The sequence below is a fragment of the Cyprinodon tularosa genome, unplaced genomic scaffold, assembly GCF_016077235.1.
Source record: "Cyprinodon tularosa strain WSP-4 unplaced genomic scaffold, ASM1607723v1 ctg96, whole genome shotgun sequence".
Classification (NCBI taxonomy): domain Eukaryota; kingdom Metazoa; phylum Chordata; class Actinopteri; order Cyprinodontiformes; family Cyprinodontidae; genus Cyprinodon; species Cyprinodon tularosa.
This window is the reverse complement of record NW_024039740.1, coordinates 404,793-423,777: the sequence shown is the minus strand read 5'-3', so window position 1 is coordinate 423,777 and position 18,985 is coordinate 404,793. Positions and strand designations below refer to the sequence as shown.

General features: G+C 35.3%; 3 protein-coding genes across 3 annotated transcripts; 1 reads left to right on the top strand and 2 right to left on the bottom strand.

Moving 5' to 3' along the window:
• Positions 1-429: 429 nt before the first annotated feature.
• Positions 430-12,631, bottom strand: gtf2e1 (general transcription factor IIE, polypeptide 1, alpha). Its single transcript, XM_038275477.1, has 6 exons — positions 12,447-12,631; positions 11,265-11,560; positions 11,020-11,177; positions 2,819-3,014; positions 2,376-2,614; positions 430-1,605 (listed from the first exon to the last, which is right to left on the bottom strand). Exons 2-6 carry the CDS (start codon positions 11,552-11,554, stop codon positions 1,157-1,159), a joined length of 1,332 nt encoding a protein of 443 aa, XP_038131405.1. The 5' UTR covers positions 11,555-11,560; positions 12,447-12,631; the 3' UTR covers positions 430-1,156.
• A 108-nt stretch (positions 12,632-12,739) lies between these two features.
• On the top strand, positions 12,740-18,443 carry rabl3 (RAB, member of RAS oncogene family-like 3). Its single transcript, XM_038275445.1, has 8 exons — positions 12,740-12,823; positions 13,352-13,443; positions 13,775-13,904; positions 14,012-14,126; positions 14,249-14,399; positions 14,856-14,927; positions 15,509-15,547; positions 15,709-18,443. The coding sequence occupies exons 1-8, from the start codon at positions 12,778-12,780 to the stop codon at positions 15,763-15,765; spliced, it is 702 nt and encodes a 233-aa protein (XP_038131373.1). The 5' UTR covers positions 12,740-12,777; the 3' UTR covers positions 15,766-18,443.
• LOC119776828 (mast cell protease 4-like) lies at positions 15,957-18,514 on the bottom strand. The gene is made up of 5 exons (XM_038275446.1): positions 18,411-18,514; positions 18,125-18,272; positions 17,839-17,986; positions 16,411-16,668; positions 15,957-16,259 (listed from the first exon to the last, which is right to left on the bottom strand). The coding sequence occupies exons 1-5, from the start codon at positions 18,460-18,462 to the stop codon at positions 16,107-16,109; spliced, it is 759 nt and encodes a 252-aa protein (XP_038131374.1). The 5' UTR covers positions 18,463-18,514; the 3' UTR covers positions 15,957-16,106.
• Positions 18,515-18,985: the final 471 nt, after the last annotated feature.

Here is an 18,985-nt window from a genome sequence, read left to right as displayed (position 1 = left end):
TAGGTGCTTGAATTTATACACCTGTGGCCATGGAAGTGATTGGAACACCTGATTCCAATAATTTGGATGGGTGAGCAAATACTTTTGGCAATATAGTGTACAAGCTTACTTTCTAATAGATTTGCAATTTTTCCACTATGTCAGACTCACTACCGGTAAGTGAAAATGGAGATGAGCACATAGGATGGCCTTGGGTAAACATATCACCAGAATGATTGACAATTAGGAGGACCACTTATTTTGATGATCCACCCGGAAAAAGAACTATTCCACTATACCTTTAACTTTCATGTTTAAGGTTTTTAACTTTTTAGATAGATTTCAAAGGAATTGTATATGTCCAATAACATTTGCAATAAAACAGACACCTTGCCATACAAATGCAAAAATCTAATTTGATTTATAGTCAAAGTAATGACACGTTACAAATTTAGGCAGTGTGGCAATATCATTTTATTACAGATTCCCCAAGTTACAAATGTTCCACTGTTAACCACACAAATGAACCAAGATCACCTTCCTTTGCAGTTTTTTTGCCTGAGATAAGATTTCAGACCAAGCCTTTTGATGAGTTGAATATTTGATTCACATCATCTGAGCAGGATAATGAAAGCAGCAGGAGCTTGTTCAGTGTTTCAGTACCCTACCCCCGCACTGTGAAGTGCTCATATCTTTCACCAGTTCTCAGACAATCAATGCAATTATGCCCATTCAACACAACTGACTGGAGACATGGAGATATATGCCCAAACGTAGACAGCTGAATCCATTAAAATAAATGTTATGTTCCATCTGTCCATGAAATGAATAAACTAGTCTAAAACGTTTGTTGACAAAGAACAGAAATATTTTATTAAATTGAAACTGACTGGGATAAAAAAAAAAGAAGCAAGGTTGGCAGACTGCAAGTTATCTGTTGTTCTTTGGTGTGGTAACTTTAGAAAAAGAAAAAAAACACTCCAGAAAGGAATATTAAAATATCAGAGCTGGAAACAATACTGACTGGGCAAACATTAGCTGTTTTAATGACAGACATCAAAGCATATGGAGCAGCATCCTGTTTCCTCTTTATTAGTTTTCCTCTGACAGTGTAAGACAACAGAGGCATCAGTCAACAATCGTAGGTAAATTACAGCATTTAAAATTTGGTGCGTCTTTAGAAGAACATGTCTTGGAAGAGGTTTTGTCCCATCTCAATGTATGCCTCCTTTTCCTGCACAGACATCTGCTCCACCAGCTCAGGCCTTTGGCTCACCTCCCTGTATGAGAACGGCCGACCTCCCACCATCACCATCGGCTCATCCCCTACTTCCTCAAAGTCATCGTCGTCATCCTCTTCAGCAGCACGATGCTGAGAAACTGTGGCAGTAGTAGGACCTGACGGGAGTTCGTCCTCTGATTCACTAGTGTCACTCTCTGAGTCACTAGCATTAGCTGTTGCAGAGGCAAGACCCCTGGCAGCGGCACTCGCTCCGCCCACACCTGCTCCTGCAACAGCCTTCTTCTCGTGGATGAGCAGGGCGCGCATCACTTCCTCATTTTCATCTGCCTGGCCTGCTCCGTGACCAGCCGCACCATCCTGAGAACCGGGTACAGCGTTGCCACCTGTAGAAACCGAAATGGAAAATGTAAAAATTTCCAGGTCTTTCAGATTTGAGATAATAATTATTCATCCACAGCAGCTATAAGCCTACAACTCTTCATTATGACAAATCTTTATAAAAGTAAAATACAAAGCTATTCAATTTGGTCACTTCTCTAGGCCTACAACACATTCAAAAAGGAGCAGAGAGGCGCCTTACAGAGGATGTTGGATTTATATAATTTGGATTCTCACTCAGCCATAAACTAATCAAGTATGATTACCTCAATTGAGCAATTAAGCTAAAATAGATGTCTGACCAGGTCTGATTGCGACATGCCCTTGTTTTAAAAAACAATGTCAGCATGTGAATACTCAATAAGGCACCACTTAGAGGGAGAAACCTCAATTAATACATCTTTTTTCACCCCCAACTCCCTCATCTTTAGATTCACTCAAAGCTCTGGTTGAAACATGGTACTGGCAGTATAATACTGCGGGGATGGGATTCCTCGAGATGGAAAAACTTTTGGGTGGTAGATTTATAACACTCTTTTTTTTCCCACTTATGTTAATATTGTGTTTGTGTTATAAGTTTATGCACAAATAAAGAAATGTATTCCACCTTTCCCTGTTTCACTGTGTGTGTGTGTCTGATTTACTTTGAAACCAGATTGTCTGTGTGTGTGTCAGAGTGAACGCAGAGACGTTCTATAGTCTTAAAAAGGAAACACTTTCATTGAAAAATGCGGCGTAAAACCAGGTATTTTTGAGGAAAGAAAAATGTACTCACGGCTCCGAAGAGCTTCAGGCTCGCTGTAAGCACCCTTCACTGTACTCTGAGTCAACCACACAGGCTGTTCCTTAGGGGGTTTGCCTTCATTGATTTGCTTCTTTTGCTCATCCTGCTCTTCCATACTGATGACCACATTTTGGATGTACAAATCACTGTAGGATGATCCTTTGTTAGACCAGGCTTCACGATGTTGTCCACCTGCAGCATTTCCTGCAGCAGCTGCAGCTCGCTCACGACTAAAAGAAAATTAAGAAAGAATTTATAAAAATACATGTAGTCACCTAAAGATTTTTTTTTTTTTTTTTTTTTACATATATGGTATTATAGACCAAACAAAAGCCGGAAAGTAGGACATAACAGGCACATTAATTTCAGTGGATAATTGTGTTCTGACTGGGGTTGTGAGCAATGTGTTGCTGTGAGACTTGTTTCCAACAGACCTCTGTTTGAGAGCAGGGATCTCAGTGGGCTCCGGCTCCAGCAGGTCATGGGACAAGTTAATATCTTCGGTTTCGCGTAGGAGTGCGTAGATGGGCTCGATCTGCTCATTAAAGCGGGCCACAAGTGTTCTGGCATCAGGGCACACCGATTCATCTTCTTCTACCTCAGTCTGACAAAAGGTGCAGCGAAACATACCTGCAGGGAAAGAAACAGAAAAAAAGGCATAGAAGAGAATTAATAACAAGTAATCCATTTTAGCTTCTGTTAAAAGCTGATGTGATGAGACAGATATGATGTTGTGACCATCAAACGGATACACAACAAGGTATTTTACATGGTATGTTTATACAATAAACATAACACTTTGTAAAAAAAATTTAAGAATCACAGAAAGAAAAGGAAATCTTCCAGGCAATTTTTAGAAATAGTGTGCCAGTCTATTCCAAGTCACTTTGTTCATCTTCCTAAAACAAATAACCGTTTCTATTAATCATAAATAGATAACTTTTAAATCCAAGTGTTTACAGCAATTATATTTTCACATTTGGTAAACAGTTGGCAATGGAAATATGGGTAAGGTAAGAACTAAAAAGAACAATGAAGGCATCAACTTAATTAAGAGGAAAATTGATGTTGCAGTAGAGCTGTGGCACAATATTTAAAAATGCTTGACATGAAAAGTGGAACTTCAGGAAATTACAAAAAGATAAGTTTCCTTGCTCTGAAGATGCCATTCTTGGCACTGAAGGCCACAGCGGGGAAGGAGGGAAATGTTTAGTTCAAAAGTTCTGGTTTATTTGATAAACTGCATGTAAAAGCAAGGTCATACGTGCAGATTTCGGTGAATCCAATTAAACAGAGTCCCCCATCATTTTGAGTCCACCAGCCCATTGGGTGCAGGCAATCAAAAAATGTAATAAAAATATAAATAAATCCAGTTACCTCGGAAGTATATTAAGTAAAGCCTTTGCCAGACTTTTTAGTTGAAAAGACAAAAAAAAAAAAAAAAAACTTTTTGGAGTTTTTATCTTTGACAACGAGGCATAAAAACAGGAGAAAAAGGGATGTGAATAAGCCCTCATGCCATCTATGAGGCACAGCAGGGGCTACAACATCAGATAACAAAACCAAACTAATGAGGCAACTTAGAGTCCGATGCTGATGTTTAAGGAATGGAAAAAGGAAACTAAAACCACAAAAAGGTAAACAGGACTGTAGATGAAAACATTTGTGTGCATCAGGTAAATGTTCACACTGTCTAGGAATTTTGTTTAACAAATAAATCAAAGGTTACCTTATCACAGACAGTTAACACTAGCCAGCATTATCTTGTCCATTGTTTTAGCAATAATTTTTTTCATCTAAAGGTCATTGATTTGCCTAATAATTATTTGTTCTTCAATAGTAAGATATTAAAATATTTTGTTTTTCTATCAAAAAGGAATTTTTTATCTCCTATATTGGCAATGACTGATATGTTTTTTCCAGTTTCCTTAAACTTTTTGGATCATGACACCTTATTAATTGGGAGCATAACAGTCATTGTTTATTTTTCAATAAGGTAGACCCTTGCCACAACTACAAGGTCATGTTTACAACAATCCATGAAAAACAATATATCCAACAATATCCAATAATCATTCTGTTAAAACATCTACATGATATTTGATAATATATGTGTACATGATGTTAGTAGAAATATCAAAAACAAATCGTGTCATGTTTGTTCTTTGAGGCTGAAAAAGATGGACGTATTTATAAACAGCAGTGGTCTAAAAAGATGTCACCACAAATTTATACAGTGCATGTGTCAGAATTTCCCTATAGAGAGTAGAGATTGACCGATATAGGTTTTTATCTAAGGCAGATTATTTTGACGTCAGTCTGACCAATCCCAGATATCTGCTGCCGACATTTTTTTGGTTGCTTCTTAGAGTAGATATCCCTTTTTCTTTTTCCATTTGCATGATAACAATTGACACATTCTACTTAATTTAAACTAGGGCTGAAACAATTAATCGGATTAATCATGATTAAGCGATTATTGAAATAATCGTCAACTAATTTAGTAATCGATTAACTGGAGTACAGAGATTTTAAAACAGGGGTGGACAATTCCAATTCCTGAGGACCGGTATCCTGCAATGTTTAGATGTGCCTTTGGTTCAACACACCTGAATAGAATAATTAGATATTTAAATGGACTCTGGAGGAACCGACTGCATACTGAGGAGGTAACTCAGCTATTTGATCAGGTGTGTTGGATCATGAATGGCTCTAAAAGTTGCAGGATACTGGCCCCCGGGGACTGGAATTGCCCATGTCACTACCCGATTCGTTCAAGAAGCACGACGAAAATGTGAAAAACATCAAAATTGTCTCACAAAAGTCATAAAACATTTTTTAAAGATGTGTGTTAGTTTTCTTTAGTGAGTTAAGGATAGAAATAAGTAGTTTTAGTACCACAATTACATTATTTATGGACACCCAGATGTATATCCATTAGCGCATGTGCAGAACGGATCGTGCTTCCGGGACGGATCGGGAAGTGACAGCCCACCTCTGCTCTAAAACATGCCGTTACCTGACCCACTTAAAACAGTAATCATATCAAAATTGTTAAGAAATATATATATATATATATATATATATATATATATATATATATATATATATATATATATATATATATATATATATATATATATAAATATATTGTATTTAAGATTAAAAAAAATGTGTTTGTTCTGTCAACATGCTCTATCCAGAACTCCTCAAGTGAAAAAGTTTTAGTTTCACCTGCTTTAAATAATAAAAAAAAAAAAAAAATCTTCTATGAGGGACCTTTGGCTATTTGATTAATTGAAATAAAATATTGACTGATAAATTCATGTGCAAAATAATCATTAGTTGTAGCCCTAATTTTAACATAAAAAAATGTATTAACCAATCAACAAAATATTAACACTGATGGCAAATGGCTCCTAACGGGAACTCCAGGCATGGCTGCTGAATGCACTAATGTATCTGTAAAGGAATCCACGAATCAGCTGATACTGAAAAAAAAGAATAAAAATTTAAAGTCAATTTCTAATAGAGAGAGCTTACGATGTTCTCAAGCTCACCAAGACATAGATAAATAAAAGAACTAAACAAATCTTTGCTTTGTTTTCCTTTTATCAACTGAAGTAGACTCCAATACAATTAGGTTCCACATATCTTTGACAAATTGTCAGTAACAAGGTACGAATAAACATCCTGCTCCTTTTAGGAAGCCCAAAATGGAAAAAGTATGAAATGGAATGGGATGGCCAAAATGTAGTTTACTTCATAGCTATTTGAATAAAGTTTTAACATGATAAAGATAATAATTTCACTTTAACCAAGTTCTTAAACCTTCTATCATTCTTAATACTTTCTTAGTAAATCTTTAGCAACATCACACAGTGCCTAATCTTGATTGCAGATTAGTATTCTAGCTGATTGAGGGAGCATATCATAAAAAGCTCATTGGGTACATTAGATGGCTAACTGGTGTTTCCAGCCCTGGTCCTTAGGGAGCCCTATCCTCCATGTTTAAGGTGTCACCTTGCTGCGACTCATCTGACTTAAATCAATGGATGATTAACATTTAAGTCAGGTGTGCGGGAATGGGGACACATCTAAAACATGCAGGGCCATGGTTAGAAACCCCCCGGTTTACCGCTAATGCTCAGTGCCATTTCCCAGGAGCTTTAATGAAACAGATCTAAGGTGAATGTGGAGAAACAGAAATGATCTTCTCAGCTCCCCTCAATATCCTCTACATGACTCTCTTGTTTGCCATATTGCTAGTGGATTATAATCCTGGGATGCAGTAGATCAAAACACTCCAACACAACTCTGCAGTGCTATATATATATATTATTATTTTTTTCCCCCCAACTTGTATATTCAACAGCCTGAGATGTCACAGAAATACAGGTATCAGCTCAACTGCAATGGTATAAAATGTTTTTTTTTTTATATGGTGTAAAGTCAAGGGGCCGCACTCCTGCGGGTCCCACAGCAAACACACGGTTCTAGGATCTGGCATATGCACCAGTCCAGCCTGTCAAAACCCGTATCGCTTACATTGTCATAATGATCCAAAGTATATTATATACAAGTTGCACTCTGACTTTTGATTTTCTTAAATATGCCTTTTTTTAATACAGCTTTGTAAAACAAAACAAGAAACAAGTGAATACCTGTGGTGCATGAAGGCATTATACTAGAGAAAACAAATATAGAATAGTAAAAGGTTGGTTGGTCAAAACGGAAGAAAAAGAATTCAATTGAAAACTTACGTTAATTGTAAATTACACATTTTGTTTTAACTGCATTTTGTTTTTTTTTTTAAGTTCCTTTATTTTGGTTTTGTTCTTTTTCCATCTGAATTAAATTGGGTCTTAAATGAAAACACATGTCATTGTTTCCCAAACATCTGATTGGCTGCTGGGTGGAGCGTTTTCTAGGATTCAGAGCAATGCTGAAAGCTAGCCCGCCCCAGAGCAGAGTACGTTACCATGGTGACTAGCCTTGCTAAGAATGAATACAGCTTTATGGTACTGGACAGTCTCGGTTGAGGCAGAAGTTGTCTTGCTAACCCAGTAATCCACAGGTGGCCTAGATAACCAAATTTTTGCTGTTGTTGAATTCTCTATCTGCTTGTACAATTGAAAGCATTAAATCATATCTTTAACGGCTGTTGTAAACAGTGTGCCCCGCCCCTTGCTTCCCAACAGTTAAGAGGACATGTCTGACCATCTGCTTCTCCTCCTGATCTCAGTTTCAATAACTGGAGCTGTTCCAACATTAGCACAGACCTCATGCATGCTTTATCCCTTTGTGTACGTTGGAGAGATAGAACCAGATACAGAGTGAATGCTCATTTTGGACATTTGGTGAAGGGAAAAAAATATAATTTTGCACAGACTAAATATGACTAAAATAACTTCTGAGAAAACCAAGTCTTTAAATATTAGTGAAAGCTTTTTTGTATGGTTTTTAAAGACGAACATGCAGAAAGAGAGGTTAAAAATGCTTATATCTGTGTCATTTAAACAAAGACAATCTAAAGGGAAACAAGGACAAAAAATGAGGGAAGAGAAAGACGTGTTTTGTTAGAGCTGCAGGGTTCTGGCTCTTCACTGAGGGTCAGACTGAGACTGAGCTGAAAGTCCAGCACTGTCACTTCCCATCCTTATGGGATCCCACTGAGTGTTGCTGGCTCCGCTGAGGCAACCAGTCCATCAGACTCTAATGTGAGATCTGGCTACTTGATCCTAACAGCCTTTTATGAGTGCCTTCACAACAGTAACAGATGCAGAAATAGCTAAAGAATTGTGAGGATGCTGTAAAAAACACCAGCTAAATGATAAAGGAAACTATGAAAAGGTCCCCCCTCCCACAAAAAACAAAACAAAACAAAAAACTAGACCTTCGATATGAGTGCATACTAATTACAATCACATAAAAAAAGGAAACAGGCATGGAGTATTGATCTTTGAGAGGGACTTAATGTGTGTTATTATTTAAGAGTTTTACACAAAAGTCACAATAATATCTAATTTAATGTGTTTTGATTCATTATCTGTAAAAACTCTTTTTTGTCGAAAAACATAAACATAAAACAGCTACTGAATATTATAGTTTATCAAATTTTTTTAACAAGTATTTCGTACAGTTTTAACTAAGCTGATGTTTTAGTTAACATTACCATCAGCTGGACTAAAAAAAATAAATACATCTTTTAAAATGCTGTTTGAAAAAAAAAAAAATCTATTTTTTTTAATCCATTCAATTCTTTTTATTGCTGCTGTGATGCTGTTCTTTCTAAACAAGCATAAAATTGATGTGGTATGCGAACATTTCTTGACTGCATAATAAATGATCAAATAGGAATGTCCTGTTGTGTTTGTTTACATGCAATGAAGAGGAAATGACAGAGGATATTGCTTAAGGAATCATTAAATTCCACTGTGAAATATTTCAGATGCTACTTTTTCCAACTAAAATTTAAGGCCGAAGGAGAGGGATAGATGAATGGCCAACTCAAGGAAATTACATTTGACTAATATGAAGCTGCTGATGATTCTATTTGCTATGAATTTAACTGTCATTTCAACAATTATGCAAATTGACAGTATATCTGGAAGGAGATCTGGGTTATTTGAATAAGCTTTTGTAAGCAATAAGCAGCACTAATATATAACTACATTTAGAAACATTTTCCTGGTTTAATTTAATTATATACTTAAAGGAAGACTTGTCTGTTAGAAATATATCTACGAAATACACCTTTAAACTACCTGCTTTTTGCTTGAGGGGCAAAAGTTATAAGCACAGCGAAATAACTGGACCTCATTCTCAGACTGTTGGAAAATTTGAATGTGATGCTTTATGGGTAAAAACCACTTCAAATAAGGAAAACAAATTCCTCTCAGGGAAAAATAAAAACGTATATATATAATAAATCAGTACAGTGAAAAATACATTATTTGTTTCTTGCCCCTACACAAATGATTTATAATTTTTACTGGTGCAGTATTACTTAGCAGCATAATTGGACAGAGTGTGATTTATAAGAAATGTGAATTATAAGAAATTACCTTTACAACATTAGTTGATGCCATTATTTTTTATTGCAAGATCAAATACCCATAACAAGGAACCTGTGAAAGTATCTGAACAGCTTTCAAAGGAGGCCATAGTGATTAGCCACACAGGATAAGGAGATCAAGCAACTGTATATAAAAATCTACCACAGATAGTGTTGCAGTTTTCACTGTTTATCCACCAAGAGGTTCACAGCTACATAAAATAGGAAGAAGCTTTAGTAATGCAAGAACTAAAATTCTGTTTAACTTGTTTTTTCTCCCCCATGAGCTGTCAGATACAGCAGGTCAGCCACCACTGCAATACTTTAAACACGTGCTTTCACTGCCATCTAGAGGCAACTAGATGGCAGTGCCTCTAAAAAAAAAAGGAAATAATCATGCCTGTGTCAATTCTCAGTCATCTGGGTCGTTAAAAAACAGAACAGATTTAAATTGTAGACAATTTACTGTCAGACATGGACTGATATAGTCTAACTTTTTGGATACATGACAACCATGAAGAAGCATGATAAAGAAAATCATTAAACAGTACCTTGTAGCATCAAAGATAAATAAAAATTATCTTTATCAAAAAGCATCAATTTCACTCTTATGTTATAAAGTCATTTGATTATAGAAACTGTATTTAACTCTAAATATCTTTGGTGATTTGTGTTTGTGAGTTTTTCATTGTTCGACATCACAAATAAAAGAAGACAGGAGAAGGAAAAAATATTGTAATCTCCTTTATAGTAGTTTGTTAAACCAGGAAAGAAAACCCAAGAGCACCAGTAATAGAGGTTATCAACATTTGACATTTAATTGCAAATAACCTCTGTAGGATTGCTACTAAAATTTATACTCTACCCAATACTCAGGAAAACCCTTGAATGCATCAACATTTTAGGCGGGCAATCAACAAGCATTTGATTAATTACATAAAAAATATTTAAACTTCCTGGATAAGGGTAAAACAGTAGAGAACAACTGAGCCCTCATTTAATAACAATATAAAAATATCAAATCCCTGTTTGGCAAAACAGTAAAGATAAAATGTAGTTACATTGTCAATAACCATTATAAAACTTTTTAAATTTGATTTAGCTGTATAATTAATTATTTCACCTTTATTTTTAAAGGACCACTGTTTGCTGATGTTTGTCCAGGAGCTTGCCATTGATACAAATAATAGTTTCTTTTTACTCTTGAGGGATAAATAGAATTCTGTTTTACAATAAACTATGTTTTGTTTAAATAATCATGGTTATGAAAAAACAAAACAAACATATTTTTAAAAGAGTAAATGAGGATCTGCTCCATAATGATGTATCCAGTAGCAGCATTGTACAATTTCTGTCTTTCTGGTAATATTCTTCAGTGATGAGCTACAACTAACTGTTAGCTTCCGCTTGGCTCCCTCATTTCCTTGTGTAATTATCACCTATATTAGCCTTCATTGCTTTTATAACTCAACTATTTAGACAAACCTACTCTGCAGAAAGAATGTTTCCTAAAACTGGCAAACCACTTTCTGTTTTTCAAGTGTAAAGAAAAAGAAGATAAGAGATGCTGCAAGTCACCTGTCATAGGATCGAAAAGCTGATTGGCTTCCAGATCCGTAAAAGTGGAGAAGCAGCAGGGGCATCTGAAGGAGGCCCGGTTGGTTGAGTCCCGCTCGTCTGTCTCAATTCGTCGTCGCATGTGATCCAGCTTGTACTTCACTACATTAACCAGCACCCTAAACAAAAATAAAACGTGTTTTCTGATTTATGCACAGTTAAATGAAACATAACTATGCGAAAAAGATAAAACTACTGTGTTAAACCTGTAGTTAATGAAATAGTAGTTGTGGCGGGTTGTCTTGCCATCAGGCGCCGTCTCTACTCTCATTCGGCACTTGACAAACTTGTCTGCCTTTAGGGTGTTGAGCACAGAACGCAGCTGCTTCCGGTCGAACTTTAGGAGCTCCAGCATGTCCTCCTCTCTGACACATGGGTTACGTATCAGTACGTCCAGAGCTAAGGCATGTTCTATTCCATAAAAACCCCTTACAACCTGCTTAGCAAGCCGCTTCAGAGCTGCTGGGACTTCAGTTAATATCTCTGGTTCAATCATTGTTAGCTGTGAAGGAAAAAAAATATTGTGATTTAAATATGCTAACAAAACATGCTTGATAGAGATGTTTTAAAACACATTGTAACTAGGGGAGGCTAAAACTACCACATGAAGAGTTCTGGATAGAGCGTATTGCATTTCTTGTACAATTTTGGCATAATTACTTGTCTGAGTGGGTTATACCTTCAGGAAAAGGCATGCTTTAGCACAGTGATCTAAACAAAAACATCTAAGCACAGAATCTTGCAACTGTTGGTTCTGTTCTTTGCTCTACACACCTGAATCCATTAGAATCAATCCAGCTCTGCTAATGAGCTCATATTGGAGGCAGAGATGCGTATAATAGTTGCAAGAGACCAGCCTTCGAGGATTGGTGAGACCACAATAGTAACTGATTATTTCAATAATCAATTGCTCTGATCCTCTCAGTTTCTTTCACTGCAGTATCTTTCAAACTGTGTCCCTTTATTGCACCCATTGTTTGAGTCAGGTGTGTGGAGGCTGTAATATACCTAAATATGAAGGGTAACCCCGTTTAAAAACCACTATTTTAAAGAAACCACTGTCATAATGGAAAAACCTTGATCAGTTCTGTTTAAAAAATCCTCAAACTGATTACTTTTTATTTTACATGACCTGGCAATGCTACATTGAGCACTGGCGGTAACAGGATTTAAGCTAAGCGTCTTTTAGCCAAGAAAAGTCACATAAACGTTGTAGTAAATATCTCGTGACACTTGTTTTGTAAACCACTATCGTTTTTTATTTTATTTTTTTTTTATTTTATTTTTTTATCAGTCTTTGCAAAACGTACTTCAAACATTTTAGTTCAATAACACAAGCTAAGTGTTTACCTCATGTGAACTACATTTATTAAAGTTCGTTAGCTTACCCGTTAATCTTCCCGTTTCACAAGTTGGACAAACTGGAATGTTTTTTAAGCCATTTCAGACTAAAGTCACCAGATCATAGTGTGAAAAATAAACAGAAATCAATCAATATTCTAGACATCAGAAGGTTTTAGTTGCTAAACTTTGCTAATGCGTTACAGAATTTATCGCGAGAACGTAACCCCGGAACTAAAACTATGAGTAGGATGCCCATTGGTCAGAAACGTCGTTGGATGAAGAAAGGTTTTAAAACTAGCCAATCAGCGTAAAGAGAATGGTCTTCAAGGCGGGGATTTGTTTTGGTCCTTCCGGAGGGTGCCTTCGTCATTAGAAATGGCTTCTCTTGACAGAGTAAAGGTGTTGGTTTTAGGAGATTCAGGTAAGTTACGCTTCATTTTACAATCTAAACACTTATATATATGCAGTACTGGTCAGCATGCATTACCTTGTAGACTTTTTTTTTGGTTGCTTGAAAAACCGTTAACGTCTTAATGTAGAGTTTAATGTAGAGTGCATTATTTGTGGATTCCTGACTAGTAGACAGTTGAAACTAATCATAGTTTCATCTTTCGATATTAAATATATTCCTTTCTGTGCCATTATATTTAAAAATCACTAAAATGTGCGATTCATTTTGTGTTAACAGGCATTCAACCACAAAAATTAAAGTTGAATCTTGTCAAAAGCTTAATAACAAATAATAACTTGATAATGATAATAGCTTAATTGAAATATGATTGATCTTTGAACATTTTATATCTTAATGTTGAAAAATAGAAGTTGTATGACTTTGCGAGATGGAGGCAGTCAGAACGTTTTTCTGATATGCACTATATTCAATTAAATGTTTGTACATTTTCTATAGAAAAATATCACTTAAACTTTTAACATTTCTTCTTATTTACAGGGGTCGGAAAATCATCCTTGGTGCATCTAATATGTCAGGGTCAGGTTTTAGGAAATCCATCTTGGACTGTCGGCTGTTCTGTAGATGTACGGGTAAGCACCATTAAAAACACAAACCCTGTCTTTTAAATCATGTGGAATAGTACTGTTTGCCTTATTTGGATTTAAATGGGTTACATTTCCCTGTATAATTTTAAACAGAAATAGTTTTATTGACTATGTTTATAGTCATTAATATTATGCATTAACATGCTATGATATTTTTGTCTTTAAGATGCTCTATTCTAACTTTAAGATACAAAAACATAAAAATTCTATCAACTTCTATGCTTGTTTTTTTGTTTGTTTTTATCCAACACACCTTCTAATGATATAATGTTGACTGTAGTACTATAATAACACAACATCTCTAATTCAAATTTAGGTTCAGGATTACAAAGAAGGAACCCCTGAGGAGAAAACCTTCTACATTGAACTCTGGGATGTTGGCGGATCTGTTGGCAGTTCCAGCAGTGTTAAAAGCACCAGAGCCGTCTTCTACAATTCAGTAAATGGTGAAAACAAAAAAAAACAAAAAACTTCTTTTCTGGTTCAGAGCTAAGAAATTTTATGAAGATAAGTTAGTTTTTTTCATCTTATGCTGTTTCTTGTTGCTTTGTAGGAATCATATTGGTGCACGATTTAACAAATAAGAAATCTTCCCAAAACCTCTACCGGTGGTCAATGGAAGCTTTGAATAAGGATTCCTCTCCAACAGGAGTCATTGTCTCAAATGGGTTGGCTTTGATTTTTTATTTTTTTTTACAATAAGAAAATTTCTTAACGTTTATCCATGCAATAAGCTCCTGCCAGTGTAGCATTAAATGCTTTTTTGTTTTTTATGTTCATCTGAATGCAGTGACTATGACAGAGAACAGTTTGCTGAGAACACGGTGCCTTTGCTGCTGATTGGAACAAAGTTTGACCAGATTCCAGAGAACAAACGCAGTGAAGTTCTCACTAGGACGGCCTTCCTCTCTGAAGATTTTAATGCAGAGGAGATCAATCTTGTAAGTTTCTGTTCTTAAATTGAACTTTAGCATTAAAAGAACAGATGTTGCAACACCTAGCTCTTTAAACAATGGTAAAATTTTATAGTTGTTTGCATTTCTTATGATAAAAAACAAAATTTATTGAGTTCATTAAACAACAGATTTTACTGTATGACTTGTTTCTTTATGCTTTGAAAAAGATATAATAAAATCAAATAATTGCCCCCCTGGTTAAAGTTGCAGTTTAAAGTGTCCTCTGTGTTTAACACAGCCCAGTGGCTGCTTGCCATGCCTGGGGAACATTGTGAGGTTAATGGTCTCAGAAACCACAGTGTCACAGACTGAGGTTAATTTTTACACCCTCCTCAGGATGTAAATGCCCCTCTCTCTAACCACCAGGCTGCCAGTCCACCACCTAGGAAAAAATAAATCTGAAAATATTTTCATGTCTAAATGTTGAACTTTTTTTTCCAGGACTGCACAAACCCAAGATACTTTGCTGCAGGCACATCAAATGCTGTGAAACTTAGTCGATTTTTTGATAAGGTGAGAAACCTAAGTACTGTAATGCACACATGTGAGCGGAATTATTGGCACCCCTCGTTTACTGATCACACAATCGTGACAGAAATAGCTTGAATCTGATTAAAGTAAAAATAAATAACAATTCTATGAAAGTGAACAAAAGAAAGCCAGATTCTGATTTCTAACCACGCTTTAATGGAAGAATTAAAACAACTAGACTCATGAAACGGGCCTGGACAAAAATAATGGTACCGGTACCCTTCATTTTATTCTTATGCAATACCTTTTTAGGCAATTATTGCAATAAAACAATTCCTGTAACTGTCAGCTAGCCTCAGGTAATTTGTCCATGTGTTTAATCTTAAATTATGTGAAGGCCAGCCCTTTTAGGACACCACAACATCATTGTTCTAAGTCTACCTAAGGCTTTCCTATTATTTTTTTTCCTAAAAGAAATACATATTCTTACAAAAGAAAGTTGATACACAAATATAAAATGTAGTTGTTTTTTCTATAAGAGCTAACAGTTTAAACTGAAATTCCAGTTATTTTTATTCATTATTACTGTTGCAGTAACCAAAAAATATTTGAACTCTTGGCAGGTAATAGAGAAGAGATACTTCACCAGAGATTCAAGTCAGGTGGGTTTTACTTTCACTTTTACTGTTTGAACTTCAGAAATAATATTTTCTAAAACCACAACCCTTTTATGGGATTAACAGTAATTTTCTTTTTTCTAAAAAGGACTCGATATAAATGTTGAACTTAAACTTAGCTATGATTTTCTTTCATATCTCTGCAGATCCCAGGCTTTACAGACAGAAAAAGGTTCAACTTCAAAAGTTTGCACTATGACTAAGTTCCATGAATGCAACATTGGTGGTCTGTGGTTTTTATCATCACATCTGTGGGTTGTAGTGCTAGAGTTTACCCCCTGAAGCTATCGACAAAAACAACCCCTCCTCCATCTCTCTCTCTCTCTCTGTGGATTATATTGTATTTAGTTGATCTAAATGTAGAAATGGAAAGAATATATAAATTCAGGTGAGGTACATTATTAAAGAGTGCTTTTATTGTAAATGGCAACATATATTTGTATTCTGTCATATGCAAATCATCTACATCTTAATGTTTTTCTAAAGCTAAAATTTCTAATGGTTTTCTTTGCACATTCTAAGTAACGCATTTAACCAGATTGCTTCATGCCCGCATCACCTCCTTGATCCATGGCAGGAAGTAATGAACTTTAGTGAAAACATGTGGATACTTTCGATTATCACATTTTTCTTTGAAAGTAAAAGCTGTTATGCCTTGAACCCTGGTGTCACAGATGAGAGGTCCACCTGAATCCCCCTAAAAAGAGAGACAAAGGAAGAGTTTATCAGGGCTTTAAAGGGAAACAAACCTTTTTTCTGTTTTGTAGAAATATATATATATATATATATATATATATTTTTTTTTTTTTTTTTTAATATTTTCATTCACTGTATACCCAGTTGATTACCTGACATACTCCTCCCTGCCAAAACTTGGTGCAGATCATTAGCTGGGAATTGAAAAACTTTCCCCAAATATTTTTGCACTCAAAGCTGAATTGGATCTTCTCTTTGGCTTCCCTCAGAAGATCTGAAACTTTTTCATCAGAGCTAGTTTTTTTTCCCCAGCCAGCTACATCACAATTCAAGTTTGCATTAATTTCCTCATTTTCTTTTGCTAATGCAATTGTCTTCACATACTGGTTGAGCTTGGCCTTTTTTTCCAACTGTGAAGAGAACACATTATAGAGAACATTGTAACATTGAAAGTAGAATTGATGTGAAATAAAAAAAAAAAACAAATGTTCAATTTTGTGTCAAGTTAGCATGTTTTTTTTTTTCATGTTTTCAAAAATATTTTACCATTTGTTGGCACAAATATTTGATTAGACTGAATCTCTAAATTTACTAAGCACTGTTAACATTTCAGATTTTATATTTTATCACTTCAAACATTTCTAAACATTGTTCACCTTAAAATTGACACATCGCAACAGAAAAACAGACGTCTGTCAGCCTGTGGTAAATATGGTTGCCCAATAAGAGGTATATTAATGCAAGTATTTAACAGTACGTACCAGGATACAAAGTGGCTATAAAATACTAAATACAGACTCTTGTGTCAGTGAGAGATCTAATTAAAAAAGTAAATTGCTGCTTGAATATAACTATTAGTTCTACATTTTGGAACCACCAGCCTCTGTCCTAATGGCAGATATTGAAGGAGACGTTCAGGATGCTTAAGCTTTACAGACCATTTTATAGTCTGATTGAGGTCAATCTTGTTATTGCCAAATTAAATGGGTAAGAAAAGGATAAATAGATAAAAACTAGTTCTTTTGTAGAACCACTTTTAGTTTTAATCTCAGTATTCAGTTTTCTTTAATGGGAGTTTATCGTTATCCCACATTTGGGCTTTGCTATATTTGCATAAGCATTCTCAATCTTTTAAAATTGTGATAACACCTACCCATTTACATCTATATTCAGGTGACTCCCTTAGTTTTCATTCTATTACATTTAATTCAAGACTCACAAGGACACTTTTAATCTTTCAGCTGTTTTTTGATATTTGAACTTGAACACATACTAGGAGTCCCAGTCTTTCCAAGTAATGTCTAATAGAACTGAACTGGTATTGAGCACTACTGTGAAAGATGGACATCCTGATGGTAAAGAACATGGTAGAGCAAGTTCAGGCAGCAAGTTGTAGGGTATTTTGCTGCATGAAGGGTTTGTTGATTTTACAGAATAGATTTTATAATATAATGAACTGAGTTTTTTTATGTTTGGTTTTGAAATAAGTGAGTGAAATTAAAGTAAGATACCACAAACCATGTATTTGTAGAGAATTATTTCAATTAGGACCCATTGTAAAATGTGTTACATGAGTTTACCTTCAGTAGCATAATGTCGTATTCATACTCCTCTTTGGATTTGTATTGTGGATGTACATGGTACTTCTTCACTTGTATCTTTTGCTGACTTTCCTCCTTCTTGCTAATGTTATGTGCCCCAAGTACAACCGTGAAGTCTTGGTAACAACTAGTAAGCAAAAATATATGTTTTATGGATAATTGATAAGGAACTTGTATCTATTTGAAATATCCTTAAAGGTACACAGAAATAACATGTCATTATTTTTAAATATGCACATTTGTACTGTTTCCAGAAAAGACTCACTCCTTGCAGTGTGCTGCAGTCAGAACATAGTCCTGACGAATAAGCATTCCACCACATACATGTTGACCTTGAATTTGTAGCGATGCCATGTAGGGTCTGGAATGTGGTCTTGCCACTGTGCCACCTGTTATACCGCTCTCTGTTGCCCCTTTAAATGAAAAAGAAATGTGATTTTTATTTTATTATTATTTTTTTTTTGTAATAAAACCTTTTTTGTAATGACGAAAAAAGTCTAGCCGAATAAGTTTTGTTTTTCATTGAGAGAAAAAAGAAAAAGATTTCTTACCACAGATTGTGATTAAAAGAAGGACGTAAATGATACCACCTGTGTGTCGCATTGTTGCAGGAAAAGGATGAATCGTTTAGTTTGCAGAGCCCCCTCACCACCTTTTGTAACCAGCCTCAAAACTCACAAACGGAAACCTGGTGGGGAGGTGTTGAAGAGGTTCATGCATTAGTGTAATCACACCTATCTTAAGTGCTACTTCTCTGAAACACGGCATGATTACCATAAATGGTCAGGAAATGTCCCAACAGGGATATATTTTTTTCTTCAATTAGTGTTTTTTTTATAAAATATAAATGATCACATAGAAATAAGTATTTTTATCACATATACAAAACTACTTTTTTAAATTTTGATAGGCAGTTTGCAGTTTCTAGGCTACGCTATTAATGAAATTTCTTTGATACAGATTTCTGCTCTGATTAAAGGCAGGATGTTTGTTTTATTTGGTTCACCTTTGAAGTGAAGGTGTTTTGGCCCAGCTGAACATAGAAACCCCAACTTTAAACCACAAACTTTCCTTTTTTCTATTGATCATATTTTTTTGCCAGAGGGTTTTTATTGTATAACTTTCT

What these genes read in the sequence shown, in the direction of transcription:
- gtf2e1 (XM_038275477.1), bottom strand. Translation starts at nt 11,554, where the DNA reads ATGATTGAACCAGAGATATTAACTGAAGTCCCAGCAGCTCTGAAGCGG. An exon ending in GCTTTTCGATCCTATGACAG is followed by an intron (nt 3,015 to 11,019) that starts GTGACTTGCAGC and finishes CTTTCCCTGCAG; the next exon opens with GTATGTTTCGCTGCACCTTT. An exon ending in ATCCCTGCTCTCAAACAGAG is followed by an intron (nt 2,615 to 2,818) that starts GTCTGTTGGAAA and finishes ATTTTCTTTTAG; the next exon opens with TCGTGAGCGAGCTGCAGCTG.
- rabl3 (XM_038275445.1), top strand. Translation starts at nt 12,778, where the DNA reads ATGGCTTCTCTTGACAGAGTAAAGGTGTTGGTTTTAGGAGATTCAG. An exon ending in ATGCAGAGGAGATCAATCTT is followed by an intron (nt 14,400 to 14,855) that starts GTAAGTTTCTGT and finishes TTTTTTTTCCAG; the next exon opens with GACTGCACAAACCCAAGATA. An exon ending in TTAGTCGATTTTTTGATAAG is followed by an intron (nt 14,928 to 15,508) that starts GTGAGAAACCTA and finishes AACTCTTGGCAG; the next exon opens with GTAATAGAGAAGAGATACTT.
- LOC119776828 (XM_038275446.1), bottom strand. Translation starts at nt 18,462, where the DNA reads ATGCGACACACAGGTGGTATCATTTACGTCCTTCTTTTAATCACAATC. An exon ending in ACTGCAGCACACTGCAAGGA is followed by an intron (nt 17,987 to 18,124) that starts GTGAGTCTTTTC and finishes TTTGCTTACTAG; the next exon opens with TTGTTACCAAGACTTCACGG. An exon ending in GGCAGGGAGGAGTATGTCAG is followed by an intron (nt 16,260 to 16,410) that starts GTAATCAACTGG and finishes CTCTCTTTTTAG; the next exon opens with GGGGATTCAGGTGGACCTCT.